At 38.0% G+C, this 25863-nt stretch overlaps 1 protein-coding gene across 5 annotated transcripts in view; it reads left to right on the top strand.

Moving 5' to 3' along the window:
* Window positions 1–3680: 3680 nt before the first annotated feature.
* clstn2a (calsyntenin 2a) overlaps window positions 3681–25863 on the top strand; it is a 214966-nt gene continuing 192783 nt past the window's right edge. For 4 of the 5 annotated variants that reach the window (XM_058748413.1, XM_058748423.1, XM_058748433.1 and 1 more), the window contains exon 1: window positions 3681–3966. In XM_058748413.1, coding sequence (XP_058604396.1) covers window positions 3894–3966 — 73 coding nt within the window. In that variant the 5' untranslated portion in view covers window positions 3681–3893. Of the gene's footprint in view, window positions 3967–24406; window positions 24612–25863 lie in introns of those variants that run through there. The other variant, XM_058748404.1, reaches the window with a different exon arrangement.

The following is a 25863-nucleotide window of genomic DNA, read 5'->3' on the forward strand; positions in this document are numbered from 1 at the left end:
CTCACTTTTTTAAATTCTTTTTTTAATTTTTTTTAATTTTTTGCAAGGTTATCCCAAGTAGTTTCTATGCAGTAATTAAACGCAAATGACTCTGGGGTGACCCCTCTTGGGAGGCAGGTAGTACTGCCACAGATACTGAGAACTCTCCAAGGTGCTGAAAAGATTGACTCCATGAGCAAATGATGGATTCAGAGTCTAACCGAGGCAGTGAAAAACACATAAAGCAAATAAAAAATGTAATATCTGTGGATGATGCATCACCTCCGTGGTGGATCCTAAAAGAGTGATTCCTACAAAAGAGGAGTTCAGACTTCATTTGAACAGATTGCTCTCATAAGATTTTAAATAGAATTGGAATTAATTATTTAGAGAGCTCCATAATAGCAAAAGACACAGCTAAGACATATTACAGCGATGTCTGTAGAATATTACAAGACTGGAGAGAGATGTGGGTGATAAGACACACAAATTTAATAGCATTATTGAAAACAGGTATTAATCTTTGTGTCAAGTGACATGAAATGTTGATGTAAATTTATGTACATATATTTAGATTTTTATACAACAATTAGTTTCAGACTTTGCATCTGATTAGTCAAGCAGCGTGCGACTGCACTGTGATTTTTCACTATATAACTACCTTGTCTGCTGTGTTTGTGTTTTCCAGGCCAGTGTTGTCATTGTAAATTGTTAAAGGTTACCTAAACTTAAATTAAAATGTAAAAACCTAAACAAAAATAGGAAATGTTGCCTTGGCAATCAACTGAAAAGTTACCAAGTTCTGAAGAGATTGCCAAGTGATCCTTTCCTGCAGTTACATCTTTACGCCATGAAGGCGACAAGTGATTGTCTTTGTGAGTGAATCATTGACTCATTCAACAGATTCATTCAAAAACACTGATTCATTTAGCAACGAAATGCAGGGATGAGTCATTCAATCATTTATTCAACAGATTTGTTCATTCGTTCAAACTTTCAGGAAGGACACACATTTGTTTGAAGAGAAACACGTTCAAAGTAACTGGCAATATTGTGTCTTCTGTAAGTAATCCAATATTAACTTTGTATTTTGAAATGATGCGTGTGTAGGCTATATCATATATGCATATAATGATCAACATTACATATTTAGAAAGAGTAAAACTCTTAGCATGTTTGGTAGTACTGAACATACAGGCAAATAATAGGAATGAGAATTAAAAAACCTTATCAGTTAAGTTCTCCACATTTAGTTCATTGAAAAAGTTCGAGTTTTACCTTATACTTGTCTCCAATTTTGTAAAGCCATAAGTTAGTAATGGCATAAGCTAGCCTTATCGCCTTAAAAACAAAGCTTTGAACTGAACAGTACACAAAGTGACCATACAGTGTTGATGCATTAAGATCCTGCTAGTGGAGTAATTAAAGATCGCAATCCGAAAAGGTGGATCTCTGCAAAACCTCAGTGAGACTGTATACATCATCTATAATACACTGGCAGCTAACCTGCTTCAGGCATCAGCACGAGCAGGTTCCTCTCACAGAGAGCTCAGCTCTTTCCTCTCATGTCTGCACTGCGTTGGATGTTTAGACTTGCAGATGCATTGATAAAAGAGTGAAGAAGCTTTCACCTAGAGCAAATTTACTCAACAGAATGCATCCCCTGAAATGCAACAAGCCAAACGATTGGAATGAATGAGCACAAATGGTTTTTCCAATCTATCAGCTGTGCAGGTAAATTAGGTTTCAGGAAGACTGGGGAAATAATATGGCATTTTAAACCACCTAATTTTTTTCAAGCAACTAAAACGATTATCAGAAATTCCCCTGGGCTTCTGCGAAATTGACATTTAACTAAGAAAAAATAGGAAATAAAATGAATGAAAGAATGGGTGGTGGGATAGAATTTTAAATGGATTTCAGAACGTTTTCTTTCTCCATTGTGATGAAACTGCATCTTAAAGACTGACTTTTACAGGCATTTATAATTTACATCCTGCTAAATGATTGCATTGCCATATTTACATAATGCAGTCTATAACAGATCTTAAGCAATGCATAATTACGTTTTCTGCATTTACTATATTGCACTTTCCAATTCTAAATTTTTTACATACATTTTACAAGTTTTAAAACAGGAATTAGTTTTTTACAGTGTCTGGATATCTTGAATTGAACCTACGTAGTGCTCTCAAGAGAGTAGGAGGAAATGAGAAGACCTTTAGTTCATGGCTGAACGCTCATAGCTTTCCTAGTCAACCTGGGCACATGGGAAGTCCACAGTCCACACACTTTTTTACCTCAGCTGACAAATCTCACTTCACCTGAGGGGAAGTCTTAGGTAGGGCATGAGCCGCCATCAGAAATGAAAATGTTTGATCTTCATAATATACACTGCATGTAGAATGGCAGTTTTTACAGGAAAGTGAGGATTTAGTACACATGTGGTTAATGCATGGGAGGAAACTAAGAGGTAATTTTCAGGGACAACCATGAAAAAAAAGGAAATTAATATGGATTGAAAATGGTCTTACTGAAAATGGATTACCGCAGCTCAAAAAACTGCATTTCAAATCAGTGTGACTTTTCAAAACGCAACATAATCATAAGAAATTCTGTTAAATTCCAAGTGTGAACAAACAGCGTGAGAATTTTACAACTTTGGTTTGCAGCCTTTGATGTCCAGTATGCTGTTGTCTGTCTGTAAGTTACACCAAAATACTACAAATACTTCAATTAGCTTGTGTATATTCCTAAAAGTACTGATAACCACCATAATTATACAGGTGGTAAAACACAAAACACCACTGCGGTAACACAGGACACTAAAATAATGCAATAAATACTGATTAAACATAAAAATAATAATTTGTATAACACTATAATAATAATAATAATAATAATAATATTAAAAGATTTTATAAATTATAATATGACTCATATTTTTTTTCTATTAATTCTACTGGCAAAAACATTTACAGTAAAATGTTAAAATGTATTACATTTTATTTATTTTTTCACTGTATATGGTAAGGTAACTTAGAGTTAACCAGTTAAAACATTTAATTAAATATAAAAAAAATTATGTGTATTTGCATCACCAAGACTTATATATATATATATATATATATATATATATATATATATATAAATAAAAAACTAATAAAGTGGTGAATAACACTTTTGAAAGATTCTTTTTTTTTTTTTTTAATTTTTTTTATACTGTATATGAAAGTTTTGTACATTACAGGATTTACAGCGGCTTTAGAACATTTTGTCATAATTTTAGCATAGGCAATGAAATGCAAACATGATTATGAACCATAAAGAAAAATTCCCAGCACTGCTGTTTTTGTTATTGTTATTAATTTTTAATGTGCCCAGAAGGCACAGGGCAGCAGCTGCCCACCTTGGGAGAAGTCTTGTCACTGGATTAAGATAATGATAATATCAATAATAAATGAGAAGGATGTTTGGACAAAATCATACTGTGTATTTATACTAGGCTTCCAAAGTCTGAGAAATTAAAAAGAAGCAAATAGTTCAAAAACGACCAGTAACACAAATGTAAATCAATTCCTAATCTCACATTCAAAACATGAAAATATCAAATAAAACATTTACCAGAATAGCATTTAGAAAGGGCGTAAATAAATGCCTTATCATAGGTGAAGCTTAATTGCTCGGGGTGTGACGTAGCAGCCAGATCCTGGGGGTTTAACTCGCGCAACGCGCAGACACACAGACCGCGTTACCTCGTGCGCTCGGACCGCGTCTCGCGCTGCTGGGAGTTCACTAGCGAGACTTCAGTTCACCGTCGTTAAAGGACAGATAAAGACAGAAAGTGGTGTTTTTTTCAGATTAACAGAGGAAGAATTAGGTCATCGCGTTCTGGTCGAAGTGTTGGGCTCATCATGAAGATGTGCGTGATAACAGCGATGCTTTTCCTGGTGCTCTCCGGGCAGTGCGGCATCCTGGCTGGGAAAGGTAAGGCAGATCGGACAACTTGGAATGTCACCGCATGAGAAGAAACGCCTGGAGCGGTCTGTCACTTAGACCAGTGTCTAGGATCATATGTTATCAATTACTATTAGTTTGCAGAATTCACAGCGTCATTGACAGTCTGAGAGTGTCTTAAATCTGGTTGGCAACGCGTATGTCCTTACATAGTACAAGTTTGTCTTTCTTTCCCCCGTTTTCTTAACGATAAACCTTTATTTGGGACACTTCAACGAGATCATCTGCATCTTTTGAACAATTTTGAATGCTTTCATTACTATAGGAACAATAAAGACTGTGAATCATGTATTTACGGTTTCTCAGCATGAGGCATATAGCTATTTTGCTTCATCAATATTTCATTGACCTTTAAGGCGCATTTCTACTGATCTTATCTGTTCTATTCAATGATGACTGCTTGGTGTATAAGACTTCAAGAGCATAAAGCCTTAGATTTTCCATTGCTCTCATGGAAAAAAGCTGTTAATGTGTTTTGGGAGCACAAACATTGAGATAAGAGATCTAATTGTGTCTCTGGGGCAGTGATGAATATGGAGCAGCTCAGTTATTTGTTAGTGCACAAGTGGAATGCTTTAGATGATATGTGATAAATTACAGTCAGATTGGATCATGCAGACTGTCAATGAAGGGCAGAGAGTGTCATTTCAGGTTGGCAATGAATCTTCCCTTATCAAGTACACATTCATCTATTTGGAGCTGATGGCTTGTTTTTGTTTTTCTAGCTTTCTTTTATTTGTTCCATCAGTGTGAGTTTAATATGCACGATGACCCTACTTTTAGGACACCTAAATGAAATCACAAGTGTCTGCTGCGCAAGGCGATGAGTGGTGCTTCTGTTTAAGAAGTGATTATGATATAAATCTGGATGTTTTTGTTGCAATAAGAATAATTTCCTGAAATTGTGTATGGTGCCGTATAAGTCTGAAAAACCTGCCCGCATGTTTTTATAATATTTGGAGTTTTGAGATGACGGGTGCTTCAGGGGCCCAAGAAGAGATTTTTGTAAAGGCATGTTTCTTTTTCATAAGGTATTCTGGCTGGTTGCTAGGGTGTGTCTATGAAGTTTCTAGGGTATTTCAGAATGTTTTCTTGCTGGTCTGAGTCTCCCTCAGGTTTCTCTGACATTTTGATATGGATGTATGAACCCTCTGACTCCTTTTCAATTTAAGTCTAAGGGATTTTTTTGGCCGTTTTGTCACCAGGCAGGCATACATAGTACATCCAATCTTTAATAAAAGCCATAGATCACTTGTCCTCAAAAAGCTATCATTCACAGCTTTAGCACAAACAGTAGCACAGTGAGTTATGTGCTGTAGTTCTGGATGAATAAAGAATAAAAATAATAGTGATGCTTTGCTAAATCACTAACCTATAACGGAGGCTCAGAGTTTTTTTTTTTTTTTCTCAAGCACGAGTCTCAATATAGCCATTTCCCCTTATCAATGTTTCATTGACCTTTTATGGCACATTTCTAGTGATCTATCTGCTTGATTAGTTTAATGTACAATGCTCATAGTAGCTGCCTTTCTTCTTAATCTTTTCTATAAGGCTCAATGAGGTGTTCAACGGCTGCATAGTCCTTAACACTTCTAGAGCATGAAGCAGGATTTTCCGTCACTTTCATGGAAAAAGCTGCTAATGTGTTTGTAGGAACACAAACATTGAGATAAGAGATCTAATTGTGTCTCTGGGGCAGTGATGAATATGGAACAGTTCAATTATTCGTCAGCGCACAAGTGGAATATCTGTCAGTAGGCCTACCTGCGTGCCCTGATTTACTTTCCTTAGAAGTAACTCCTTGCTTGAGATTGGGCTCTTTCAGTGTAACAGATTGGCGAATCAGGGAATCGGAACCTTGAATATTTGCATATCAATTTTCTGGATCCTAGCACGCCATAAAATTTTGAAAAGCAAAGGAAAACCGCGTTGAAAATTAAACTCCTTTATGCATGAAGAGCTGCACAAGGTGAGTATGGCATTCGAAGAGCAGGAATATAATAGAAATATGAGGCAGAATCGCAAATATAAACCAATCATTAAATCTAAGCCGTCCACATTATGACTCAACACTTTCATAGGTATGATATGACATTTGAAAACCTTCCAAACCTTGTGATATGTCTGGCAGATTGCTTTCAAAACTCTGCTCCTCCAAAAAAGAGGGATTTCATCAAAATTACATCAGAATGCTATTGTAGCATTGAATTCACTAGCGGTCTGGCTTATCTCTGAGTGCAAACCAGTTTATTTTAGACGTAATCACATCACCATATTACAATGTCAGTGTCAGTACATAACAGAATGAGTTGAATTACACTATTCATGTTTTGTGAATCTCAATATGCGCACAAGGTTGCTTGTACTGTCTTTACTTGTATGTTTGCGTATTCACAGTATACATTTTGTCAGTATGTGTGTGTTTGGGAACCAAAGCAACGACCTTGGCATAGGTAGTGGATTTGGTAACATGTTGAGCTTGACCGCTTTTATTAACAATCAGCTTGTTTTGATGTTGTGTGTTATTGTGTCTGAGAATCTGAGAGTATTTCTAAAACTCAGAGTCTTAGAGGGAAAAAAGAGATTCGGAGTTTAGCTTCAGCATGCTGGAGTACACAAGAAAAGGATAAAGCAGAAAGACAGCAGTGACAAATAAGGGTAGGTCTGTAAAAGCAGGCTGAGATTTATGCTGGCCTTTTCAGAGAAAGCACAGCGTTATCCCAGAGCTAAATAAATTGGGTTGCTGATCTGGAATAGATGCATAACTTAGGATTTCGTGCTGCGACCTAAGAACATCAAGCTTGGGGGAAAGCAAAGGCGTTCTCTTTTTTTGCATCGCTGCCGTTGTTCAGGGAGCAAAGTGGAACATTGAAAACACTTCGCTAAGTGGACCACAGCTGTTAGATCTGTCTTAGTCTTTTGTTTCGCGAGATCCAGCTTTCTTTTTGTCTTTTTTTTGTCTCAATGTTGCTTCTCAAGGAGCATGCCAATCTTCAAGCCAGAATATGCCATGCAAATGCTCAACTTAATTTAAACGTTAATTACCCAGCATGCATCATTAGCGTCGGTGTGATGAGCGGCAGGGAGGGATGAGGGAAAAAGAAAGGGAGGAGACAACAGGAAAGAGCTGCATTTGGAGGTAAGATGGGCCCTGTCAGTGGCGCTCTCTCGCCAGCTGGTTAGATGGCACCAGTCTCTCCCAGGGGTCAGCTCTGGCCAATCTGCACAGGAATAACACTGGATGCTCTTCCACGCGCACACACTCACACAGCTGTAGTTCTGCTCGGATGCATTTCTGAATCATGAAGTTCAGAAGAAGCATGCACACATTAGTAACCCCGCAAAATAAGATTTTGTCATCATTTACTTATCCTAATGACATTCCAAACATGTGCAACATATGTCTTTCTTCTGTGGAACACAGTAGATTTTTTTTGAAAAATGCCTTTTTTTGTGTCAGGCTTTAGAATCTTGTTTTGTGTTCCACCGGAGACAGAAATTCAAACAGGTTCAGAATGGCAGAGTAAATGAGGACAGAACTGCGAACTATCCCTTTAACTTATACATGCAAAATCATAGTAATAAATGCACGCTGCCGCCCACAAATAGAGTGTATTTTCTCTTCTCAGTATGGCTGATTGCTTGGTGTTGTGAGCCTGGTGCTGGTGGTGGAGCTTTGGGACCATGCTCATATTTGCTGATCGTCTTCAAGAAGTGGGCTAGTCCCTGAGATTCAGTCTCAATTAAATTGCTCCAGCTCCAGAGAGAGAGGGATTCTGGGACGCTGTCCTCCAGCTTTCCTTCTAATTGCCTGTGCTGGGTGCCGGCGAGCTGACAACTGGCGATTGGGTGAACGGGGAGCTCATGGTGATTGGGTACGAGCGCGTGTGGGCGTATGCATGGCCGTATGTTACCGAGCGATGGATCGTGACTGTTCCTTTGTATGATGCATGTCTTTCTTTAGAAGTGAATGCGAGTGAATGGATGTAATCACGGTGTTTACAATGGCGCTACAAGATGGATTACTTCCAGTAGACCGCGAGACAGAACCCGCCTCTCTGGGCGAGAGATTGAATGTAGCGTAGTCAGAAAGCATCGTGTTGGAATCCTGTCCTCCATCTTCCCAAACATTCTCAGCTTGTGTTTTGAAAACCCAGAGAAGTCTCTGAAACATCCATGCCACGCTATTATTAAACAAGACTTATTGTGTAGGCCTTGCAGCACTGTCACTCACTGACCTCGGGTTTTGTGCTGCACTGAACTCGCTGTGCTGAAAAGAAGCTAACTGCTTGGAAGCAGCAAACATAACTCATTCCTGTCCTCCTTTAGGTACACCTTACCATAGCATCTTTTTAAGGGCAACATCTCTCCAGTATATGTTGCTCTGACCTTTTGCCGCTGTAGGGCAAGTCCATACTCCATGTTTCATTGAAGTGGACTCTAAACCTTGTCTCAGCCAGCTTGCCATTTGTACAACTTGGAGTAAAGTCATTGTCTGATGACCTGCGATGATTGGATCACGCTGCAAACTGCTGGCAGCTCGCTCGGCATCTTGGAAAGAAGCAGCGTACATCTCATCTTTCCGGCTTGATCTGTGGAAATACTCTGTCTGACCTTCTGTGGTGACAGGATGGCCGAAAGAGAGAGCCAATCAGCGGCTTTAATAGAACTTGGAGCCGGGTAGAGAGCACTGCCAAGACTACACTGTGAAGGTCTAGATCAGCAAGGCCATGCTTAGATGAGTCTTGAAGAATCTGGCCCGATACTTGCTGCAGACATGTTTATGGCACGCTTCTTTCGAGTTTAGCACCAGTCCTAATCAAACACACATGTCTGTAATTCTAAAAGGATTTTGGTTAGATTATTCAGATGTGTTTGAGTAAAACTCTGGGGACAGTTGACCTTGAGGGACAAAGTTGTCCACCTCTGCCCTACAGCTAGAATGATTTATTGCATGGCTCTTCAACTATTCAGTTTATCTCTAACCCTAAGCAAACCTCCCCAAACTAGGAAATCATATCTTCAGAATTACTTGGAAATTACAGAAAAGTGTGTTAAATTGAGATTAGTACTGAAGTCTACAGGACGCTGGCCACCCAAGACTGGATTTGAAGAGCCCTGATCTATTGTATCTGTTTGTTTTCTTATTCTTCTAGGTGGGAGTCTCAGGCAGCCGTATTAATCGTACATCAATAAATAATGATCGGTGGTGGTCCTGAATAGGCCCTTAACAAACTACCAGTTTAATAGTTTAATTTATGTTTCATAATCTTTCCTTGTATTAATAACTTTTCAAACATTTTGTCTGGAAATTATTATTATTTTTTTCTTCTTCTGATTATTGGCTGCCTTGGAATGTAATTGTTTTTCTTTTCACTGCTACTAATTTTGTCCAGTTCTTATAAAAATTGGCTCAGATGATTGTTGGACTGGGCTGCACAAAAATGCCTGAACAGCTTTTAGATTTTTGCTACTATTATAGAGAGGCAACCTACCAAACTGAATGTGACTTCTAGCATGCTAACCAGTGTTTTTTTCTGACATTCTCAGTAGCATGTCATTGGTAGAATGGAGATTTAGGTTAGGTCGAGCCCCATAAAACACAACTTATAAACCATTTTCTATTAAATTTGAAGCACAAATACATCATATTCCCTCTGTAGTCCCTCTGAACCCTTACACAATATCTACATAACTATTTATATGTGTTGCCCCCATGCATGGTATGCAGTTATATTATTTAGCTGCTGTTGCTAAACTTGGAACAATTTTGAGAGGTTTCCATGAAACTTCAGCTCTCCACTTTCCCCCAAAGCATTTCCTTAAGAAGTTATGTCACTGTTTGCGTGGTTAGGCTGCAGTGGAGAATATGGCTAAATTTGGTGCTTTTACAGATATTGCCTTTTTTGTTTCTTCCAGCTGTCAGTGCAAGAAAAACCACCATTTCTACCCTGCAGACTAATTCTTACGTAACTCATGGGCATTTGATCCCCTCCGCTCGTCTGGGTAGGATCGAATACCATGCCGATCTGATACCAGCAGAGCCTATTTTAATTGAGCGGTTGGTGGATATTCTTGTAACACGCTGAGGGAATGCAAGACGCAGGTGCTGCCCTTTGTGTTGTTTGGATGCTCCGAGAAGGCTTGGAGTTTTATCTTTGGCTCATAAATGAGTTAGGAGGATGTTAATGTTCCACGGGTGCAGGAGACACCCAGGCTGTCAAACTGCAGGTGTTTGTTTTAGATAGGAGCAGCTGCGGTTCCGCCCCCTCCTTCCTCCCAGGTGGAAAAGCGCAGCGTCGGGGCGCGCGGCTCCTGATCTTTTCCCTCGCTTGCGCAAACACACACGTGGTGACTGTTGGGACTCAAACAGAGATAATGTGAATTCACTTTGCTGGGTAGTTTTAATTAAAGCCAGGATCTGCACACATCAGCGTAAAATATTAATGCAGGTGCGACGTCTCTCTGTGTTTCAATAGATGAGTGTGACTGTGTTTGAGTTGTTGGCTCTAGGAGAGAGAGTGAGAGAGAGAGAGAGTGCACACTGGCACAAAGAGAGATGAAAAAGAGACAGCCCCTATCCGTCTGAGTGTTTTCATACGTGTGGCGTCTGTCATATGACTGTGCTGACTGAAGCTGAAATCAATAGCGCATGCCACGGGCCTCTCGCCACCGCTGCAGGAATGAAAATGCTACAAAGGCACAAACCGAGAGCGAATGGGTGTTTTTGGGGTGTATTGTAGGTTGTATACAATACGTCTCTTTCCTCAATGCTTGATTTCCTGTGGAGTCGGAGGCTGGCCGCGAGCTGTCCCACTTCAGTGGCGGATGGTGCCGCCCTGCGAGAATAGAGGAAGTGGAAGCTTGTCCTCATGAAAGCAGTTATTAATTTTCATGGTGCGTCCTGCAGACAGAGGCATTATCTTTCCTTCTCGCCTGCAGTGATACACTTGATTCACTTTATGTATGTCCGTTAAAATATGGGCTCTTTTGTAAGCTGGAAGAAAAAAGAGGAAGATGGTGATGGAGAAGATAAAAGGAAAAAATTGGGAAGATTCTCAGCATCCGAGTCGAAAATGGTGCAGTCAGTCACCTGGCCTCAGAACTTCCACTAACAACCTCAGCCTTATTCAATCTCACCATCATGCTCTTTGTTCTTTTTGTCTATGTGTGTGTGTTGATGTTATGTATTTACTGTGTGGCAGTTTTTTGTAGGAGTAATAAGGGGATTTGTAGAAAGATCTCAGACAGGGTTCAAAATGAACACGCACTAAGTGCCAAATGCAAGTAAAATTGACCTGTAAACGTCTTATTTGAGAAGTAAATGAGACCGAGTTACTTTTCAGCTGGATGGTTGTTTTTAGTAATTGAATAATCCTTTCGATTTAATTTGCAATGTGAGAATGTTTGTCTTATCTGCCATCAATGTGAACGAATCAAGAGGCTGTCTCTACAGTCTGCTAAAGAAAGGCTGTCATTGGTTGGCTGTTTTCTAATCAGTTTTACCTCATTGTAACTCAAACAAACATCACAATCAAAATTGTTTTTGTGAGACGTGGCATTTTACTGATGATGAGAGACAGAGAGACTGGCTAGTGAGTGATGAATGACTTGTGCTGTTTGATGCAAATAGGCAAGGGAGAAATGGCTGCAATGAATGGCTTCAGTGGCTTCCTTTGTCATGGGGATGGAAATATACACCGTGTTTGCTGCACTGATTTTTATACGCTGCTGAATCACCACTGCCATGGCAGACAAAATAAAGTTTTGAATGTGATGACAGTGTAAAGGCAGTATGCTGTAAAATAACGGTATGAAAACACCTCTTTGTATTGAGTTTGAGTTGTGTGCTAAAATGGTTTTTGCTGACCAGTGTAGCCGGATTTAAGAACGAATGGCTCTTATGAACTCATTCTTTTAATGAGTCATTCCAAAAGAGACTCAAAACCCAGAAGGCACTGTTTGAATCAGTCTGACAAATCCTTTAAGTGAACTGAATCAAAGCAGTTACTGATTATTAATTCTCTGAAATCAAACCAGAGAACCAAACCAGTAACATATGTTTGTATATAGAAGCGTTGAAGCTGCAAAACAGAAAAACAGAGTTGTGTTTGAAACACGCTATATATATATATATATATATGAAATGCTGTGCAAAATGCAATGTTTTGCTTCTGTTCTGACCACTACAACAAATTCTCAGTGTCCTTGTGGAAAACAAGGGCTAAAATTGAGAGAGGGAAGAGATCTAAAGCGTTTGAGTGAAGCCCAGGGCTTGGCCGAAGGATTGTAAGTCACTCAGAATGACATCCTAACAGAAGCCGATGATCTGTTAGTGAAATATAGAGAGGGGCTCCATGAATCCTCTGGACCCCTCACAGATGCCAGGCTTGAGTTATGGCTGACCTTACAGGGTTTTTTCACACTGTTGAAGCGAGACGCTGACCATTTATTTGGAATTATTACATATCTGCACTGAAAAGACAGATAGACATTAATATTCATGCTGGGACATTAAAGAAATTTAATGAGCAACACTATTCTGTTTTCGACTCAACGACCCATGAGCAAATAACTTTGGAGTGTGAGATGCTTATGTAAACATTAAGACCAAATAAATAATACACTTTTATTTAACAATACAGTGGCAAGTGTGGAGAAGAAAAAAAGGGGAGAAGACTGGATTAGATAACATCATAACCCAGATGTGAACTAGTGCTCAACTGATATGTCGCCAAGACTGATTATATCGGCCACTCTTTGGTATTTTTAATGAGTGGCATTGGCTAATAAATGTTGAAAGTGGGACTTTTATTTTGACAGCACTGCAAACAGATGCACTTTATTTGAGAAAATATTATTCCCAATGCACACAGTTAGGTCAGTGCACTGTTGGCTACAGCGTTTCAATCATGACAACTCTCTGAAGATTTTTGCATGGTGATGGATATGACAATGTTAATGTATTTGGTCTTGGCGGAATATATCTGCTACACTGCTGCTGAATTGCTGCTGCTGTTGATTAATGCTGTAGTTGTAGATTGCTGCTGCTGCAAGCAAGTGCAGGAAATTGCTAATGCCAATGCATATGGCGATTCGGTGCCGTGAGTATTTAAGACATACTGCTGCTGCACAAATAGCATATAAAATAACCCGTAGCAGATCTATACAGGCAGAGCTGGGGAAGGTGGAGGGCTTCAGAGAAACTCTGAAAGCACGCTGCAGAAATCTCAAGTGAAGGCTAGCCAGCCATATAAATGCAAGGCAGTAAGCTCATTGGCTGCATATGCAGCATGAACCAATCGGCTTGTGCCAAGTCATTTCACTCTCTGAATATCATCGGTTACGTTAACAACCCTAGAGTTTCATGACTGAACTATATTATTTACTTCCTTTTGTCATGTTTTAAACAATTTCTTTATCTGTGAAAAATATTATAATTGAATTCTAGAATTGAAAGTATCTACCTAAAGTACCTGCAAGCTTTTTATTGAACAGATATTTTTTCAAGTTTAAATTATTTTCATATGGCTGTATAGTGTGACACACATTACCTGGCAAAACTGGCCTGTGCAATGAATAAATTTACCACTGTAGCACACGTGTGATACAGTTGCATGCTCATAACACAGCCGCTTAATAGTGTGAAGTGATTTTGTTGTGCTTGTTTATGTGTGTGAGATTGATGATTGCTAGTTAGGGGTGTGCGATATGATGATTTTTGATCGTGGATTATTAAAATGTCTCCACAATCTGCTTTTGAAGAAAAATATTGTATCGTGCTACAACGCACATTCTGCACATCAGCTGCAGTTGTGGCGCCTCAGTATCAAAATACAGTAGGCTACAATGCGACATACATTCACATCAAATAACTCTGCAATAGAGTTACACTCACGGGACACAGCAATTATGCGCAATCACAAAAGTACATTATTTGCATCTGCTTTAAAGCCTTGCTGGTTAAACATTTTGTTTGTGTGCTGTTCTGAAGTGTGACTTGTCTGAGCGTATAACGTTCAGACATGAAGCGCGTGCACACCACACACTAAAACAGTGGCTTATTACTAGACTAAGTTGTCTTTAGCGTCTGATTGATTTAGTCTAATACTGTCAAAAACACACAAGGTTTACATATAATCACAGTTGGTTATTATGACTAAAATGAAAGTAAACAGTTGAGAGAGAAACGGATGTGTGCAGTTCTTAAAGCGACAGATCTAAACATGCTGCCAATTATATCATCAAAAGGATATTTCACCCAAAATTTTATTTAATTTTAATTTGTCATTATTTGCTCACTCACGTGTTGTCCCAAATCTGTATTAATTTCTTTCTTGTGCTGAACACAAAATATATTTTGAAGAATGTGGGGGTAACAAACGGTCATATTTTCTAATAACAAAGAAACAATAATGACAAGGATTTTTTTTTTTTATCCTCGCCCACTTTGGCCTAAATGTCTGCCATTCTTTTCTTTTTTTTTTTGAGGTATAGGAGGTGTTATGTTTCTGCATTCTTCCATTTTTAGCGATTAAAGAAACAACTTTGTCTAAAAACAATTTTTGTGATGGTTTGTATTTTTTTTTTTTGTGCTCTGTATACATCAGTGCCTGTTTAAGCGATGAATTCAATTATTTTTGTTTGCTTTCAGACATAATAACAGACATTTTATACTTGTTTGGCCTGTGTTACTAAATTTTCAACCTGTGTAGCACCAGCGCTATGTGCAGAAAAAGTTAACATACAGCCCTGAAATTGATTCATTTAGTAAATATTTTGTAAAATATTCATTGCAGCATGTTATTTGTCTTTATGATTTTATATTAATCTGCTTTATATTGGCTGTTGGCCACCCTGCTTTCAAGATACCAGCATTACCATTAGCCATCAAAAAGTACACATTGATCAACCACTAATTTGAACTCCGTTATCTAAAGGAGCTCAATGTGATCTGTATTATCTGCAGAAAGCTATGTGTTAGCGTTAACATTCCCATTCATGTCAATGGTACTCGATTAGCTGTTGCGTGACTCTCTGGATCCAAACATGGTCTATCTTAGCTTGTGTAGCGATGTTGTCAAGGCCTTTGATAGGTGCTCTTTGCTCCTTCTAGCTCTCGCTTTGTCTGTTTAAAAGCCAAAGTGATCCCGGCTTTTGTGCTGACCGAACTTGAAGCCAGCTGCTCCACTTGTAGGCGTTGAAGAGGGTTTTCAGGGCTGCTAGGCGTGAAGGTTTTCGGTGCTGACACAGAGCCTCTCTCTAACTCTCCTGTCTTTCTCCAGTCTGAGTCATTATCTCTCTAAAACCCCCTTTCTTCCGCCTTCTCTCTACCCTCTCAGCAAGAGCGCTGTGCGCTAGGCTCGCAGGGAAAAGGAGTACAGGCCTAATTGGATTTGGGAGCAATCTGTCGCCTTGCCTTTCTCTTTCGAATCACACAGACAATCGCAGGTGCCCTTTATTTCCTCACTGCTGTCCACAGGACCGCAATGTTTTCGTGTTGGCCAGCTCATCTTGTTCATCTTTTTTGCCATTTACACTAAAAAAGAGCTGTGTAAAACAACCTTGCAACAAGGCCGTGGTTACTAGAGGTTTCATGAAAGTTTTAGAAATGTTTTTCGCTTTCTAATCCGACTGATTCCGGCTCAGTCTTGCTGTTTTGGTAAATATACAAGGGCTGCCTTAGCTCAGGGTGAACCTGCAGGGATCTGCAGTGACTCTTGCCAGCACCGCACCAAGAGAGCAGAAGTATGAAAACAACATAAATGTGTGTTGCCATCTCAGCGCTTGTGTGTGTGTGTGTGTGTGTGTTTGTGTTGTGTACTTGCACACACTCCCCCTGAGTGCTCATTACTCATGTTAGGAGCTGAATTGTCCCTGTCTGAACACCTGTGCCAGTGCGCTCGAGGCTCCCAGATGAATGCAAGTGAGGCAGTCCAGTCTCCTCCTCCTCTCTTCCACTTTCGAATAAGTGTTGTGGTGATACTATGGTGAAGTGATGGTATATCAGGGTGCATGCTTTGGTATTGTTTGATTTATCATTTTCACATATCAAGGAATTTACAAGGTATGGTAAGGTAGTTTAAAAAGCCTATTGTACTATCATTGTGTATCATATCTTCTCCTCTTGTTTTTCACTCCTTTGCTTTCCTCTTGTGTCTGACTTTCTCTCTTTCCTTTTCTTTCCAAAATGCTCTCTCTCCCTCTCTTTTGCTTTATCCTGTTTCTTTCTATCTCTGGCCATCTCTCTCTCTCTCCTCTCTTCCTCCTTTTCCTAATTCTACCTGTTTCCGGGAGCAGGAACTATCTGACCTATTTTCAGCGCAGTCCATCTCTGGTGTATTTGTGGCAAACAGCCACGGAAGTAACATTTTCCCATACCTCAATCATTCATTTTTGAAAACAGCGAGATGTCACCAAAAATTGTCAAATTTTGCTCAAGTATTTTGCTTTTCAGCCTTTTACCTTAGAATTAGATTTAGTCTCCTCTAGAATGTCCCCAATTTTTTAAAAAATGCCAAATTCTTCAGTCAAGTGTCAAAAGTTCATTTTTTTTTCAATATGAATGCAAGTATTTCTCATCAAATTCACCCAAAAGCATGGTATTCTCCTAGGGAATTTAAAAGCATCTGAAATGGCAAATGACACAGAGCAACTTCTGAGCTTCTGGGTTTGCAAATTGTGACTTGCAGTAGAAATCTTTGAGTGTCTGAAGTGACTGATGTCTGTTGTTTTGTCTGAAAAAGAGTGACTCAGTTGGTGTATGCATATGTCCGTGTTATCTCTCTGTGACAGTGGCGTTTGGACGTCCTCTCCAGCATATTTCACTCTGTTTTGATGTCTTGCTGGGCTCTCCAGCGAGTGCTTCCTGCTGTGGGCTGCGCTCAAGCGTAACCACAATGCCATCGAAGCCCCACGCCCCCTCAACCACATGCTGGGTTGAGAAGTCGACCTCCTCCTCCTCAGTCGTCCTGTTGCCATATCTCGCTGTCTTACCCCCTGCCTTTCCAACCGTATGCCTCTCCTCCTCGCCTCGCCACGGCAGTGCATCTTTCCTGCACCAAGAGAGCGTCCCCCCTGTGGAAGAGCAACTTAATCTCTAATAAATTATGTTTGTTGTTGTTTTACATGGGATGAGTAATTGATTGCATCAGATCGTTTGCGTTCGGCTTTGTTTTTGCCAACATCCCCTACTATCTTACAAACAGATGAAACTGAGGGGACCAGGCATCAGGGAAAAAATTCAGTGGTCTCATTGACATTTCGTTTGTTTCGTTTTTGCTAGCATTATTTTTTACCCCTATCAGCGGAATAGAGAATTCCGCAGGGTCAGCTCAATTTGTGTGTGTGTTTATTTTTGCTGTTTGTCTGGCTGCCCTGCTCACATCACTTTTAAAAACCGCTACTCTGGATTTCCGAACGGTGGATAAACGCCGGTTTGAGACATGCTTCACTGACAGCTGCTCTGCTGAGGAAGTTTTGTTTGAGGACTGTGTGCGCTTGTGCAGCTCTTCCAAAGTATTAGTTATTTCTTCCAGACAGGAAGAGATAAAATGGAGACCAAACCAAGACTTTCGCTTAAGTCTCTAGCTTCGCCTGAGGAAAAGCACTTCGATAATCTCACATCTCCTCTTTTCAGAAGAGATTCCCGCAACGTCTCAGTCCACATCTACGCTAGTACATTTTTGTTTGAAACTGCACAGATTTTTCTTATGTTTATGCTTTGTTTTCCACCACCATAACACAGACTTTGTAAAACGCTCTCCAATACTAATTTGTAAAATAATGAAGCTAGCAATGTAATTGCATCTTGCTGATCTTATGAGACCGATTTATTATTATGACAATGACATCAGCACAACTAAACATATGCAACACATTGATTCAAAATGTTGGACAAGTCCTGTTTCGATTGTCTTGCACTTGACCAATATCATTTTTAGAAAGTTTTTGTGTAGACAAAAAGCATTTTATGGGAAAAAATGTGTAATTCTGTTTGTGTGTGTCTTTTTGTTTAATTTCATCTAAGGCAAAGTTTATAGTTCTGTGAAGAATAACTGAGAACTCCATGCTGTCTGTTTGAAGAAAGAAAATGTGTTTTAGCCTCTTAATATGTGAAAATTAGAAATTCACTGCATGTAAAAATGTTGTCAATGTTTCTGGAGAGTTTTAGGTGTCTTGGCTGAGATTTTGCCGCCACCGGCAGCAAAACATCCAGTCCAAATGTTATCAACAGTCAAAGAACACAAGGTTCCTGAGTTTTGTAGCAATTCATGAGGTTTGGTGCATGCATTTTCTCAGCCTGCTGTCAGGTAGCTTATTCAGGCAGATTTTCAAAGCCAGTGCTCGGCGCTCGGCGCTTGAAGACTTTTTTTTTTTTTTTTAGAACAGAGGATAAGCACTTCCTTTGGCAGAAAAGGACCCAGTCCAAATACAAATCTGAGCAAGACTCAAAACAAGTGCTGACAGCCAGACCACATTCTATGCACCAGTCCTATTTTATTCTGTCTCCCTCTTCTCTTTCTGCCTCTTCTGTTTCCTTAAACTCTGTTTCTTACCTTACAAACAAGTATAGTGCTACCGAGGTATATAGTTATAGCATTGGATGGCAATACCATGGTCCACTGAGATATATTATATTATATTATATTATATTATATTATATTATATTATATTATATTATATTATATTATATTATATTATATTATATTATATTATATTATATTATATTATATTATATTATATTATATTATATTATATTATATTATATTATATTATATTATATTATGAGCTACTTTAAAGAATGTTTTAGAACTAAAGAATGCAGTATTTATATTTAATAAATATAAATCATTATTATAGATAAAATAAGTATTTGGTCAGAAATTGGGAGTAATTCCGATTTAAGAATATGTTTTGAAAGAATTTATTAATTTATTTAATGAATTTGTTTATTTAATGAAAAATACAGTAAAGTAATATTATGAAATATTATTAGTTTACAAGAACAGTTTAAGAGACTTTCAAACAAAAACTATTCTTTTTAAATATTGCAAATTTTTACTTGTGTACTGTGTTAATGACTAAAGTGTTATTTATATTTTATAGATATTGCTGTTGTTATATAGGACTGACATGGATATTTTGAGTTGATTTTTTTTTTTTTTTCTAATTTTCCATTAGATCATCACACACTCAACAATTTCCTTTAAACCAAAATTCCAATTCAGAATGACATAAAGTCTAATTAATATTAATGAGAGCGATTTAAAAAAAGAGGACATAATCAAAGTTTTAAGTTAAAAGTGCTATTTACCATTTACCATAGGTACATTTTAGTACTTTTTTTCATTCTTTTCTCTCACTCGTACTATTTAAACACTGCAGTGGTCTCTCCACTCTTAGTTCTGGTTCTTAGCACCCTGCATATGTTGTGTTGTGCCCTCACTGTTGTCAGAGATAACTCTTAATGCAAGGCCGCTGACAACACAGAGGAGAATTTGAAATATCAATATCCATCCTCTTCAGGGGGAATCTCAAGACTGATAGCTCGCAGCAGTGGCCTCAGCTGAGCCCGTCTGCCGGTAAGCAAGATGCACGGCTCACGGCGTATAGCTCTGAATCTCTAGTCATTTAGCATGCCAGCTTTAGCCCAGGCCGAGTCCTGTCTGCAGCCCAGTCTTTCAGATGCGCTCAATGACCTTGAGCTGATGCCAGTCAGAGCCAGCAGCACTCCGGTGGCATACTAGCAGAGTGAGTGGGTAGCAGAGAGAGAGAGAGAGAGGGAGAGAGAGAGCCATGCTTCCTCCTCTCCCCACATATTCCAAGTGCTGGATCCCTCCCACTTCCCTTCCAGACAGGAAGTGCAGAATTGGTCATATTTCTCCCCCGCGATATAACATGAAAAGACTAAATGGGCATCTCCCCTGCTGTTTGCACACTCCTTTACTCCCATGCACAAAAAAAAAAAAAAAAAAAATATATATATATATATATATATATATATATATATATATATATATATATAAAATAAATAATTATTATTATTTGTTTAATGATTCAATCAAAAATCAGGGAAATATCAGAGAATTTTTAAACTTTGATTTCTAAGTCTGAAAGATTAATGGTAATTAATTCAAAACCAAAAATCTCAGTTCTAAACTACTTGCATTCCTAAAGTATATTATTAATATGTTAACAATATATTCATATGTTGCTATAAATATTTATTATGAACATATTAAATGCAACACAGTTTGAAAGTTTGGTGTCAGTAAATTTTTTTTTTTTTTTTTTTAAACAAATTAATACTTTTATTCAGATGTATTAAATTGTCCAAAAACAAATAATTTTTTTTTATGTTACAAAATATTTATAATAAAAATAAACAGTTCTTTTGGACTTTGTATTCATAAAAAATGGTTTTCACAAAAATATTATTAATATTAAATATATTCAGTGGTGATGACAATAAGAGATGCTGTCTGACCACCAAATCAGCATATTAAAATGACACTCGAGTAATAGCTGCTGAATATTCAGTCTGAAAAAGCATTTAAAATCAGACTCCATATCGGTAGAGTACATTATGACTATTATGAAAATATTGAAAATGTTTTTTTTTTTTTTTTGGGATTGTAGTTTCAATCCAATGACTTAGTTTAAAAATGAGCTTTCTGGGTGGGTTATTTATTAATTTATACGCACAACCTTTTCCAGATTTAAAAGTAACCCACTAATCACAAATGACTGTGAAAGTCATAGAAGTTGATTGATCAAAAGGTGTGGGAATCTTGATATAACGAATTCACAGGTTTTGTGTGTTTCCGACTTTGTGGCAACACCGTTACAATAAAGCGTAAATGTCCCAGTTCTATTAAAAAAAAAAAAAAAAACCCAGCAAAATTAGATTCCGTAAAAGTTTCAGATCTAGGAATCAATAAAGAATACAGGATTTAATAATGGAGTGAGTCAGAAACTCAAGCGGGGTAACCAATGCAATGTTCCTGTTCAACCAACGCTCAGACGCCTTTCAGATGCGCATCCATTTTTTGTTATCACCCAGCCTGAGGATGATTCATATTCTTTGAAATGTCACCGCTGCCAATTCCTCCTAAACCTCATGCATTCACTGGCCCGCTTCATTGTTTGTTTCTCAATATTAGACGCTCACGTTGTCAATAATAAACTGACAATTACTTTCATCTAACAAATTTCCTGCATGTCTTAATGTCCGCAAACATCTCTGATTTATTAAGCTCACTGTCCGTCAGCAGATCACGTAGGTTGAATACAGACAGAACAAGCCTAATATTGAAAATCTGACCTGGTGACTTGTATCACAACCTACTAAATCAAGAATGAATGTACATTAGCTTGGTATAAAATGACCAGGTTAAACTTTCAAAGTGTTTTACACTTGCATTATGTATAATCATTTTCTATTCTTAACTGATTTAAAAATTTTTTAAATCAATTTTTATATCTTGTTGTTGTTGTTATTTATTGTATTTTTTTTAATTCCTTGTTTTTATTGATGTGACTTTTTTTTTTTTAAATGACTTTTTCACTTCCTTTTATGTAAAGCACTTTGAATTACCACTGTGTATGAAATGTGCTATATAAATAAACTTGCCTTGCCTTGCCTTACACCTTTGTTTACAAGCCACTAAGGTACGAAATAACCTCATTTTAAAACATAACATCGCATAATACAATAGAAATGTTTTGCTCAGTGTTGTTTACGAGCTTAGCGGCCGTAGTAAGTTTGTAAAGATCCGTACCAATTTGTCCCTGCATTCCTCACTTAAGCATGGAAAGAAATGCGTGCATGAAAACAGCCTACTTATTCTTTAATACTTATACTTATTAAGTTATAAATTCTCATATGCTGCACTGATAGGATGGGGTGTGATTATGTGTCAGTGGAGCTCATCACTCACAGGTAGTGCATAAAATGGTGAGAGATGTACCTCGCTGAAGCTGCACGGACACAATTATGTCATGCACTAGAATATACTGCTTTGATTTGGAGTGTAATGTTTGAATAATAGTCACTGGATATTTCATAACTTCCTTTAAGGCCTTTCTCCTAGAGCTTTTATGCATCCCGTCGCTTTTTCTCATAAGACAGTAGATCTTCAGGCTCCTCTCTCTCTTTTGTGGTGGTGAAGAGAGAGGAGATCAGTTGCCTTACAATTCACAGACATCCCAGGTGCTTTTAAACTGTTAGCCGCTGTCACTTATCACTCCAATTATCTGTCTACAAAGGAAATGCATGCATCATAATGGCCATGCAGAGATCCGCGTCGGGCTTCAGTAGCACTCCAGCGTTTAGGCGTAATTGGACACGAACTGGTCTTTGTCTTATGCTGGAATATGTTGCGGCCCCACTGCCCTTGTTAGTGCACCATGGGTTTTTTTTTACGGATAACAGATGCTTTCTAAAATGTCATTACTCTTGTGTGTGTGTGTGTGTCGTCTTGTGTGTGTTTTATTTCATAACTGTTTTGAAGAATTGCCAAAAGGGCTTCATAGAAAATGAGACCTGATGGTTCCTAAATCTCCATCTGTTTATGATGCGCTCTCCCTCTGGGCATCTAGATGCTGATGGACCCGGAGCACTGCAAGCAGTAATGGCCCACGACTTCAGCCCAGCAGCTGACCCCGAGACATCGACTTCTGTACTATGCGAAAAGATGGGTCTGACAGGGGGGCCGCTATAAGCAACACGTATTGATTTGTGTGTGTCTCTCTGCATAGATCCCAGAGCTCTCTGTTGCGAAGCCCACTGCTTCTTTTAATGAACTTTTAATTGGTAGTTCATCCAAACATGAAAATTGTCATTATTTATTCATGTTGCAGCAAGCACAAAATGAAATATTTTGCAGATTTTCCAGGTGGATCTTTTCCATACAAAGCAATTGGATGCAATTCAAACCAGTAAGCTCCAAAAAGGACAAATAAGAATCTCCTTAAAATACGTCTATTTGACTCATCTGTTATATGTGACCCTGGACCACAGAACCAGTCTTAAGTCTCTGGGGTATATTTGTAGCAATAGCCAACAATATATTGTACGGGTCAAAACTATAGATATTTCTTTTATGCCAAAAATCATTAGGATATTAAGTAAAGATCATGTTCCATGAAGATGTTTTGTAAATTTCCTACTGTAAATATATCAACTTAATTTTTGATTAGTAATATGCTTTGGTAAAAACTTCATTTGGACAATTCTAAAGGCGATTTTTCTCAATAATTAGATTTTTTTTTTTTTTTTTTTTTTTTGCACCCTCAGATTCCAGATTTGCAAATGGTTGTATCTCAGCCAAATATTGTCCTATCATAACAAACCATATATCAATGGAAAGCTTATTTATTTAGATATTATTTCAGATGATGTACACATCTCAATTTCACAAAACTGACCCCTTTGACTGGTTTTGTGGTCCAGGGTCACACATTTAAAGTATTATTAAGCCATATGTGTGAGGAAGGTAATTTGAGTCATTATTGACTGAAAATCAAATCTTATTTGTTTATGTAAATGCAGTATACAGCCAAAGGATATAAGAAATAAGAGATTTCTTTTCTAAAACATTCAAAAAAAAAAAAAAAAAAGAGTAAGTCAAATTGGTTTTGAATAATTGGGGGTGAGTAAATATTACAGTTTTACGGTTAAAAATTTTTTTTCCGCTTTATAAATGTACTATTTAGATTTTTTTTTTTTAAATAAATATTTCGGCTTTATTTAAATGACCAAAAATCTATTTTTAAAAGTTTTAGTTACAAATAGTTTTATTAATTAGTATTACAATAATAAAATATTTACTTAAGTATTTTAAATCAAATTAAAGTTTTATAGCTTATACATCTATATCCATATGGAAAATATGTGGAAGTGACAGAGGGAAAGCTTTTCAGAAATAACCATTTTGGTCTATTCCTCCCACAACACAGCTGTTTGGCATCAAAAATGTTGCTTTTATGTCATTTTTGAGTCTTACATTGCTTGTCGTCATTTGCTTTCATTGTTGGACAAAAACAGTGCTGCTATCTATCTCCTTATGTGTAACTATCAAGAGAAGAATTAAAGTGCCCCTATTATGGATTTTTGAAAATTACCTTTCATGCAGTGTGTAACACAGCTCTAAGTGAATGAAAACATCCTGCAAAGTTTTAAATCTAAAAGTGCACCGTGTATAAAGTTATTGTCTTTCAATAGAAAGAGTCGACTCTAAGTCATGAAAACAAGTCGTTTTTAAAACGTACCTTTAGCTGTTTCAAGGTGACGTCAACATGAAATATTAGCATATTTTTGCCCGCCCACTTGTTGCGCGCTCAGACCCGGGAAAACTTGAACCTCCCCTCCCTCAAACACCGTAACAGATTCCTGTGGAGAAGACTTGTAAATCCATTAGGTGGGTACAGTTATGGTATGTCGGAAAACTCCCAACTCGTTTTCTCCTCCAACTTCAAAATCATCCTACATTGCTTTTTTTTTTTTTTTTTTTTTAAAAGAAAGTTACAGATGGTTTCGCTAGATAATTATGACCGATAAATTCTTTGTGACTGAAGAAAGGGAGACATGAACATCTTGGATGACATGGGGGGTGAGTAAATTATCAGTAAATTTTTATTCTGAAAGTGGAGTAATTCTTTTAAAACTGTTGCGGTCATGTACTCTGTACTGTAGCATGCAAAATACGTATTTATTTGCGTGTGTTGTTCGCTCCGCGCAGCTTGTAGGTCTCCGTCTAACCGGCTAACAGCAATATCTGCTCGCTCAATTGACTAGAAATGTGTCCATGAATGGTGAATGTTTGTCGTTGTTATTATTTGGAGTTCTGATAAAGAATAGAGCAATACGTTGGTGTACAAACTGCAGCGCTTTATCAATGCGTTTCTGCATTGGGCGAACGCATATACCATATGGCTGTTTGGGTGTTTACCATCGAGCTGTGGGCTAAGTGGCGATGGGCGTTCCGTTATTGACATGCGCTGCACGCAGAAGACCAATCACAACAGACTGGGTCATCAGACCAATCACCGCAGATTAGCGTCACGCAAAGGAGGGGTTTGGAAAAATTAATCGTTGAAAAAGGAAAAAATAAATGAATATTTTAAGACAATGAAAGTGTTTTTTTGACTTTGCATGCATGTCAACCTGTTGTTGGGGACTCCCAAAACCAAAATATTAACCTTTCATAACCCATAATAGCGACACTTTAAAGTCAAATGGGTTTTGAATAATTGAGATTGAGTAAATGACAGAATTTTTATTTTTGGGTGAACCATCCTTAAAGAAATGCATGAGCAGCTGCTTGTCTCTGATCAGTGAAACTAGAACATGACTCTTGCTGGAATCTCTTATCTCTTATCAATCAGTGATGCAGGAATGGTACAAAAGCTTGTTTTTGACATGTTGACCTTTCTGAATAAGTTGGCCTTTTAGACAAACACAATTGACTACTGTATATTCCTCCAATCCATTGTCTTGTTCTTTACCTATAATCTGCAGTGCTGAGGTTTCAATGTTAAGTGTACTTTTGTCAGATGTTAAGTCAAGTACTTTTCCCTGAGAGACAGAACTGCACTTATATGCAGCACTGCATCAGAATTTACTGCCTTCCATTGCCTCTTGATAAAAGGGTGTCATCCACTTCATAAAATATGACCAAATCCCTCTGTAAAACAAGTTCTGTAGTCAGGCAGTCTGACACAATACTGGTGAGGTTGGTTAATTGAGTCTTTGACTGTCCTGTCATGCTTCAGGATAAACACAACGTCATAATTGCAAAATGACAAGGTGGTTACATAAAACACTGTGATTCTGATTTGATCGTTATAGGGTTGCACGATTAT

The sequence above is a fragment of the Onychostoma macrolepis genome, chromosome 02 (genome assembly GCF_012432095.1).
Source record: "Onychostoma macrolepis isolate SWU-2019 chromosome 02, ASM1243209v1, whole genome shotgun sequence".
Lineage (NCBI taxonomy): Eukaryota > Metazoa > Chordata > Actinopteri > Cypriniformes > Cyprinidae > Onychostoma > Onychostoma macrolepis.